This window comes from Nematolebias whitei, chromosome 20 (genome assembly GCF_014905685.2).
Source record: "Nematolebias whitei isolate Nwh7 chromosome 20, NemWhi1, whole genome shotgun sequence".
Lineage (NCBI taxonomy): Eukaryota > Metazoa > Chordata > Actinopteri > Cyprinodontiformes > Rivulidae > Nematolebias > Nematolebias whitei.
This window is the reverse complement of record NC_056517.1, coordinates 5,958,508-5,967,762: the sequence shown is the minus strand read 5'-3', so window position 1 is coordinate 5,967,762 and position 9,255 is coordinate 5,958,508. Positions and strand designations below refer to the sequence as shown.

Here is a 9,255-nt window from a genome sequence, read left to right as displayed (position 1 = left end):
ATATATATATATATATATACTGTATATATATATATACTGTATATATAATCTACATCCATGTTCTTCTGCTCGTTCAAAACCAGACTCCCTCCGCCCCCTGGAGGCACCAATAGATTCTGTCCATAATATTTATGAACAGAATACAAAGGACAGCCTGGGCAGAGTCCAACTACCACTCTGAATGGGTTTGATGTGCTGCTGGCAATACGAATCAAAAATCTGGCACAGCTTGTAGAATGACCAAGTGGCTTGTAGCAATGAACCTCCAATCCCTTACCCCGAGGAACACATCAATTTTGCAAGTCCACAAAACACATGTAGACTGGTTGGGAAAACTCCCATGCCACATTGAGAACCTTGAATATTGAGGGTCAAGAGCTGGTCCAGTGTTCCACAGCCAGAATGGAACCCACATTGTTCCTCCTAAATGAGGTTTGACAATCAATCGAACTCCCTTCTCCAACACCCCTGAATTGACTTTACTGGGGAGACTAAAGAGAGTGATGCCCCTGTAATTGGTGCACACATTCCTATACTCTTATTTGAAGAGGGTAATCACCACCTCAGTCTGCCAATGCAGTAGCACTGCCCCTGATGTCCATGTGATGCAATGGCATATCAAAAACGATAACTCAGCAGCATCCAAAGCCTTGATGAACTTCAGGTGGATCTCATTTCAGATCTTCTCTGGGTGACCAAAGCCCCACTTACTGATGAACCATCCCTCATGTCCCCTCACTCAGTTTTCTGTATGGAAAACATGTTGGGGGGGATTGAGAAAGTCCTTCTGCCACCCGATGACATCAGTGCAGGTCAATAGCACCCCTCCTACACTATACACTCCAACGACTTCTACTACTATAGTGTTGATTAAGTGGTGCTTTCTCCACCTCAACCACCTGATGGTTTGCCAGAATCTCATCAGAGCCTCTTGATAGTTTCTATGCAAAGTCTCACTGAACTCCTCTCATCTGAGTCTTTGCCTCAGCAAAAACCAGGGCTGCAGCTCACTTGGCCAGACAATGCCTCTCATGTGCCTTTGAAGTGCTACCAACTAATAAGGCCCAACAGAACTCCTCCTTCAGCTTGATGGCCTTCCTCATTCTGAGTTTCTATCATTGCGTTCAAGAATGTTTACCGCAAAAGGCACCAACATTCTTGCAGCTACAGCCGCAACCACAGCTCATGGCAGACACTTCAACAATGGAGGTGCAGAACATGGCCCACTCAGACTCAATGTCCCCCACCTTCACTGAGATGCAATTAAAGTTCTCTTGGAGGTGTGAGTTGACGTTCCTTCTGATGGGTTCTTCAGTCAAGTGTTCCCAGAAAACCCTCACTAGTCTCTTTAGAATGATTTGTTCAATTAGCTTTGTAGAGATCTAGTAGAGTGCTGGATGAATGGGTAAATGAGGGCACAGATTGTTGTAAAGCGCTTTGAGTATCTCAGTAAGATAGAAAGGTGCTATATAAGTACAGTCCATTGATCATTTACCATTTACTTGATCTCTCCAGCGTCTTCCCCTGTCATACAATATAACTCTTCAACAGGTGGTGTTGGCTCACCTTCACTCTTCACCTCAGTGTCCAAAGCGGCCACAGTTCAGATGACACAAATACAATGTCTATCATCATTCTAGGGCCTACAGTTTCCTTTGTGAACATAAGGTGTCCATCTTTATGTGTGTGTGTGTGTGTGTATGTGTACACACAGATAATATTTAAATTAAATTAAATTCAGTTTATTTATATAGCACCAAATCACAACAAAGATGTCCCAGGGCACTTTACAGGAACATTCACATACATAGAAAAGCCAATTACTAAAGTTCTCTATCTAAGGAAGCAGCAGACACATTGACTCTTTACTTTGTTGCAGTCTTCCATCCTGAGCAAGCGCAATGGCAGAAGTGGAAAGGGAAAAACTTTTTTTAGTTCTCTATAGTAAAATAATCACTAAAGTAAACATATTTTTGTTTAGGCTGTGGGCACCGTCTGAGTGGGGTTGACTGAAATGTAACCTGTTGTAGATGTTTTTTTTTTCGACAGCTTCTTTTTGCAGGGGTTGCCACAGCGAGTGAACATGCATAAACTATTTGGCAATTATTTCTTGTCAGATGCCTTTCATAACACGACCTGGGCTTGAACCTGCAGCCTCAGGATTACAAGACTGCAGCACTGACCATCGAAATACTGCAGCCCCGATTTGTTGGAGATGTAAAGCCAAAAATTACTTTTCTGAGTCTCACATTTGTTCATTCGTTTAGCGAATATTTTACTAACAGACAAACAGGGTTGACTCCAACATTTTAGTGATGTTTTAAACTAAGATGTTGCATAATGTCTAGAACTTGTATGCAATGGGGATGATGGTAAACTACTTCCACAAATTTAGCTCAGTATTTGAAAATTTGACTGAATTGTAGCTATTTTTGTTTGCAAAGCTCACTTTGACCATCTTGACTTATAATCACCCCAAAAGATAATCTGTTTCAATTTATTTATTTATTTTCAACTCAATGATTGATTTTAGAAAGCTTAATTAAGATCAGTTTGGTTAGGTATATGATATGTTTGGCTCTCTAACTGTACAGACAAATGAACACACACAGTTCCCAAAATATATATTTTGGGTCTGTGGCGCTGAGTCTGTAGCCATATTCCATATATTATTAGACTCTGAATTGATCTGAATGTTTATTTGTGCCTAGTTGCCTGTCCTTGTGTTAATACAATGATGGACTGGTATTCTATTCGGGGGTGGGGTGGGGGTGGTGGGGGGGTCATGTCACATCACAAATGAGTCATCCTCCAGCATCAAGGTGGCATTCTGCTCAAAGCAAACACAGCCATAGCTGGGGTAGAATAAAGGCAGTCCGACTGCGGCCAGGTCAGGCTGCTGTCGGCCAGACAATGAAAAATGTCAATCGTAGCTGCAGAGGTGACGGATGAGAGAAGTGGCTGATAACCAAAAAAACAAAACAGAACACCAAAAACTAATCACATAAAAACACAAGGAAAAACACAACAAAATAATTATTAATAATATTATTATTATTATTATTAATAATATAATAGACAACCACAACAAAAAATATAAGCACCACTAAACACATCTAACAGCAAAACACAGATCCCAACATAAGGTCCAAGTGAAAGTTGGGTTTTAATGTGTGAAAGCTGATTAAGCATTCACCCAATTGTTTTACTGTTCATAGTTTCTTAAATACGGTTTTTGGCTGAACACCTTCAGCCTACATTCAAGTTATTATATAGTTATATTATCAATATGTCAGCTCATTCAAGAGATAGTGTGCTATAATTTTTGATAGTTTTAATTTTGTTGCTTTTACACACATTGAACTTTATTCTGCATGTTTAATTTTACTAAATCAGTGGGTCATTACAATTTGAGTTTGTTTCAATCTTTTTCAGTTTTTATTTTAGTATTCTTTGTTTTTTCTAAATTTAGCAAATATTTCACTAGTATACATTTTTATCTTATATATTGCTAGGTTTTAACTTTTAGCTATTATTTTGTTAATTTCAATGATAGCTTTTATGTAGCTAATGTTAACTTTTAGCTACTTTTGTACTACTTCTAGACTTTAGAAACTCTTCTTATTCTGTATTTGAGCTACTTCAAAACCAACAAAGTCCATGCTCAATAATCCATGTATACAATCCAACAATTTTCAGTCAGGTCATCTGGACAGTTTCTTATTTTTGTGTGTGCTGAAATGTTTCACCTTCCATTTCAGCATAAAAAAAAGAAACTGTATATATGGATTATTGAGCATGGACTTTGTTGGTTTTGAACCAGTTTGACCTGACTGTCGACGAGGGAGAGGGCCAGCACCAGAGGAGGGGGTGTGTCAAAGAAACCATCTTAGCACCAACATAACTGGTTTGTTCCACTTTGGAGTAAACTGTTGGGGGAAGAATCAGTTTTGTGTAGTGTGTTTCCTTGACTGATGAAGCCTTCTGGATGGAAGGTGAAATGTTTCAGCACAGAAAAAAAAAGAAACTGTACAGATGACCTGACTGAAAATTGTTGGATATGTGAGCTACTGTTTTTTCATATTTAAGTTTCTGTTATACTTGTTTTAATTCTAACAATTTGTTGAAATTTGTGGGAAAAAACTAAAATCAGAGACATTCATACAGCAATTTCACAGAAAATTATCATGTTGTTTTTGATGTTGAAATAATTGAAGTTAGGATAGATCCATGATCCATCTATTCATACTTACACCCAATAAGCATTACACAGATGGAGAAGATCTTCTCAGAGTTGGTGTTGGGTGAAACATTTCCAAACCCCACACTTGTCAAACTGCTAAATGTGAAGTAGAGAGCTGTAACATACTTGTCTTTGATTGAAGGTCCCGAGCCTGGTATGGAAAACAGAGAAACCAGTTACACACACAATAACACTCTCCAACACAAGCAACTTAAACAGAGCATTTCATGACAAGTTCATCAATAGTTCTGTGATTGAGAATATGTTCATGAGATTTCAGGGACTAACAATATACGTGTGTGGATGTGTACATATATTTGGGGGTTGGCACAGTAAAGTTCAGGGTTCGAGTCCCAGTGTCAACTTCTGAGCAACACAATGAGTGAGAGACATAATATGAGGCATGCCTTGGACATTGCCGAGATTAACAAGGTCATGTCAGATGTTGGGAAAAAGAACATTCTGGTGAGAAATGGGTAACTGGAACAACAAGGGCAGAGAACTTAACACTGTTGGAATGATACTATGCGACAAGCCTAGGGAGATGGGCTATATGGGAAGGATTGAAGTATTCAAAATACTCCTGTATGTCTACAAATCACTGAACAGTCCCCCCCCCCCAATATCTCTGATCTGCTACAGCCGTATGTCCCACCACGTTCCCTGAGGTCAGCGGACCAGTTGCTCCTCACAGTTCCAGGAACTCGTCTTAAGCGCAGAGGTGACAGGGCCTTCTCTGTAGCAGGACCAAGACTTTGGAACGAGTTGCCTCTGCTTGTCAGACTGGCCCCCTCCCTCTCGGTTTTCAAGTCCCTTTTAAAAACCCACTACTACTATACAGTAGCTTTCAACACCAGATGATCTGTGTTTTGATCCTGTACGCTCCACACTGGTTAGTCGTCATATTTATTATCTGCATCGTTTTTTATGTCTTTATTCTGATTTACCTCATTTTGTATATTGCTTTGTGTGTCGCCTGTTTTTCTGTCTAAACAGCACTTTGGTTGGCCTTGTCGCTGTTTTAAGTGCTCTATAAATAAAATGGTATGGTATGGTATGGTAAGGATGTGGGCACTCTGGAGGAAACTTCAATACCCCTCATCCAAATTGAGTCAGAAACAACTTTGGACCCAGTGTTCCAACATTTGAGTGATTTGAGTGACTCGGTCAATCACACTGAGAGACTGAGGAGGTACAACAAAGATGCTACGGCAAGGGGGAGCCAGGACAACAGGTCGAAAAGGATATATACCATCATCAGAATATAAGTACCAAGCTCCATTGAAAAGTCCTGATGAACTAAATACAAGGACAGCTGACTTGAGAATTAAGACTTACAGATGGCCAATGTTAAGTGACAAAGTACCTTCTGAAAGTATGTTAGAAGATGGGAATGCATCTTCCTACAAGAGAGCTGATATACACCACAATGATATTTGACTTGCTTAGCTGTAAGATCAAGCCTACCATGAATAAGGAGAATGAAGAAGGAAGCTAAGATCATGTTGACATGGCTAGAAATCAGCTAGCTGTCAGAACATCAGAAAAGAGCAATGACTAAAGAGCCAAAACAAAACACCACAACATATTCTTATAACACTTCTGGGCAGATGTCAGGTCCAACTTGGAGATGAAATCAGAAACTCCATAAAGCTCATCAGCAGTAGGAAGCATGAAGTATGCTAAAATTCCCCGGTAGATTGCTGCATCAACTGTGGACTTCAGAAAAAAAGTGGACCAGCACTAGCAGAGGTGATATGGCACACCAGTTCATCACTGGACTTCAAGCAACATGGATTCTGGGCCTCTCCACTCTTCTTCCAAACTCTGGGACCTTGATTTCCAAATGACATGCTAATTTTATTCCATCTGAAAAAAGGACATTGGACCACTGAGCGACAGTACGGTTCTTTGTCTCCTCAGTGGGTAAGACACATCTGACGTTGTCTCTGGTTCAGGAGTGGATGGACTTGTAAAATGTGACATGTCTAGGAGTTAATTATGTGATTAGTGTGTGACACCATGAGTTTTCAATATTGAACTTATTCACAATGTTCTCATTTTCTGAGAAAATATTTGTTTTTTCATTATTTGTAAGCCATAATCATTAAAATAACAATAAATAAAGACTTTAAATATTTCACTCTATGTGAAATGAATCTATACAATATGAGTTTCACTTTCTGAAATGATTGACAAAGCAAACTGAAGTTTTTCCTGATATTTTAATATACTGTATTTAGATACACCTGTATGTTAATAATGTGGGCTGGATAACTGGAAAAATAAGTAAACTTGGCGACTTCTGCTGTGGTGTGCGGCTACATCTAGACATAAGAAAAGTTATTTTCAAAAAGTAGGTTGCCAGGTCAAAATCAAAAATGGCTGCAGCCATATATGTATGCATTTCCTGTTCAATTCCAGCCAAGAAAAATACTTACAGTATCTATAAAACTATTAATTAATTATTTGAATAGAGATGTGGAACAGTGGCATACAGCTTGTTTGAACTATGATGCCACCATAAAACAAACAAAAAATAATCATTTAAAAAAGTACATTTTTTAGTTTAATCATTTGTTTAATATGTTGCACAATTAAAAACATTAAAAATAAAAATAAATGTGGATATATGGCATTTGAAAATTGTGACTTTTTGGGTTGCCATGTCAAAACTCAAGATGGCTGCCCCCATTAATGTCTATCCATGTTGTGGGCTACCTTGAATTTTGACCAAGCAACCCAGTTTTCTAAAGGAACCTTTCTTACACCTAGATGTAGCCACACACCAAAACAGAAGTTAGTACCTCACTTGTTTTTCAAGTTATACTCTCAACATTCATTCAATCTTTATTTAAACAGATAAGTCACATTGAGCCTCAAAGACTAATTTACAAGTGAAACCTGTTTGGACAGACAATACTGTCAACATGCATGGACGGACAGACAGAGGGTATTTACAATTCCTCCATTTTGCTCCGCAATGGTAAACAAAGGGTGTTAGAAGTTTCACTAAGGCTTGCTTGAGACTATCACGGGACGTATGAAAATAGATAATATTTTCCTTTTAACATTCTCTTATTTTGTTGTACAATTTTTTTATTGTAGGAACATGCACACACACGCAATCCCCCACAACCCCCACACCCCCCACACACACGCATGTTTAGTGCCACATACCTGGAATGGAATCATTGAATTGTTTTCCTAGCTGTTCCCCCAAGTTGTGGAGCCAACCTATTGAACCATTTCTCTCAACATTACCAATTGCGTACCTACATTACAAAAAAAACAAGAAAAATGAAAAAATAAGAATGACATTTTCACTGCTTTAAAATTTAAAATGCAGTTTAACGAAATATGACTTTTTACATAATCTGACCTGCATTATCTCATATGAGGTTCTTTATGAAAATAAGAAGCAAACTCACATGAGACTATTTTGTTTTGAATGACATAAGATTTCTGGTTATTTTGGAATTAATACTACAATACTCAAGTAGAACTGGGTAACCAACACAAAGAAGATTATTCTAATATTAATATCAATAGTTTTGAACCATCAGACTTAATGAGCTTGTACCAGATGCAGGCCAGCCAGTGAGCGATGAGTGCAAAGGTGCACATGAGAAGGAAAAGGACAGCTGCTCCATACTCTGAGTAGCGGTCCAACTTTCGGGCTACGCGGACCAATCGCAAGAGACGAGCAGTTTTTAGCAGTCCTATTAGAGTGGTGGTCTGAAATTGGAGAAAAAGAAAACAGGTCAGGTGTCACAACAAATGTCCCACCCCAAAACCATGTCTCATATTTCCTCACAGTAAACCCACTTGCTGTCACAATTATTTCTTATATAAAGACAGTGTAACAGTGACTTTGTACCAAGGTGCTTCACTGCTAATAAGGTAGTAACTAATTATCCATCCATCCATTTTCTTCCGCTTATCCGAGGTCGGGTTGCGAGGATAGCAACTTAAGTAGGGAGGCCCAGACTTCCCTCTCCCCAGCCACTTGGGCCAGCTCCTCTACGGGAATCCCAAGGCGTTTCCAGGCCAGCTGCGAAACATAGTCTCTCCAGCGTGTCCTGGGTCTTTCTTTCAGTCTCCTCCCAGTGGGACGTGTCTGAAACACCCCATCAGGGAGGCATCCAGAAGGCATCCTAACCATATGCCTGAGCCACCTCAACTGGCTTCTCTTGACGTGGTGAAGCAGCGGCTCTACTCTGAGTTCCTCCTAGATGATCGAGCTTCTCACCCTATCTCTAAGGAAGAGTCCAGACACTCTGCAGAGAAAATTAATTTCGACCGCTTGTATCCGAGATCTCGTTCTTTTAGTCACAACCCAAAGCTCATGACCATTGATGAGAGTAGGAACGTAGATCAACTGGTAAATTGAGAGCTTTGCATTTTGACTCAATTCTCTCTTCACCACGACAGACCTGTACAGCTCCAGCTTCACTGCAGACGCCGCACCTATCCGCCTATCGATCTCTCGCTCCATTTTTCCCTCATTCGTGAACAAGACCCCAAGATACTTAAACTTTTCCAGTTACTAATTATATTATTTATTATTTACTATAACTAATAAATGTTGACCACCATCATCAGTATGGGGTGACTAGTTTCTTACTCTTTTAGTTGTAATCATTGCATTGTGGTGCCTTTACAACTTCATTACTGTGCTTGCAAAGCACCTTTGAATATATCCACCATGTGCATTTGTGTTATCCAGTGGGGACCCTTAGGGCCTTGAGTACAGATACAGATATTCTTTATTGTCGTTCGCACCACATGTACAGCGAAATTATGTACACAGAGTCCCTGTTACATCCAACAATAAAATGTAAAAGAAAGTACATTCAGAAGGGGCCAAAGTATTCAGCTTATATAAAATGTTACATTTAAATTTTGATTTGATCAGTAACTGTATCACTTCACCACTTGCTCTCGCCGAGATTGGATGCTTCTCCCCTCCCTCTCCGCTTTGCTTTGCTGCTCTGTCTGTCTGTGAAACT

General features: G+C 39.5%; 1 protein-coding gene across 1 annotated transcript in view; it reads right to left on the bottom strand.

Annotated features, from left to right (window-relative positions):
* The window catches only part of LOC119426478 (potassium voltage-gated channel subfamily H member 2), a 166,898-nt gene that overhangs the window by 20,617 nt on the left and 137,026 nt on the right, over positions 1-9,255 (bottom strand). Inside the window, exons 9-11 of the mRNA XM_037694039.1 lie at positions 7,827-7,981; positions 7,424-7,518; positions 4,254-4,394 (exon numbers count right to left, since the gene is read on the bottom strand). Of these exons, the coding sequence (XP_037549967.1) occupies positions 4,254-4,394; positions 7,424-7,518; positions 7,827-7,981 (391 nt within the window). The remainder of the gene's footprint in view (positions 1-4,253; positions 4,395-7,423; positions 7,519-7,826; positions 7,982-9,255) is intronic.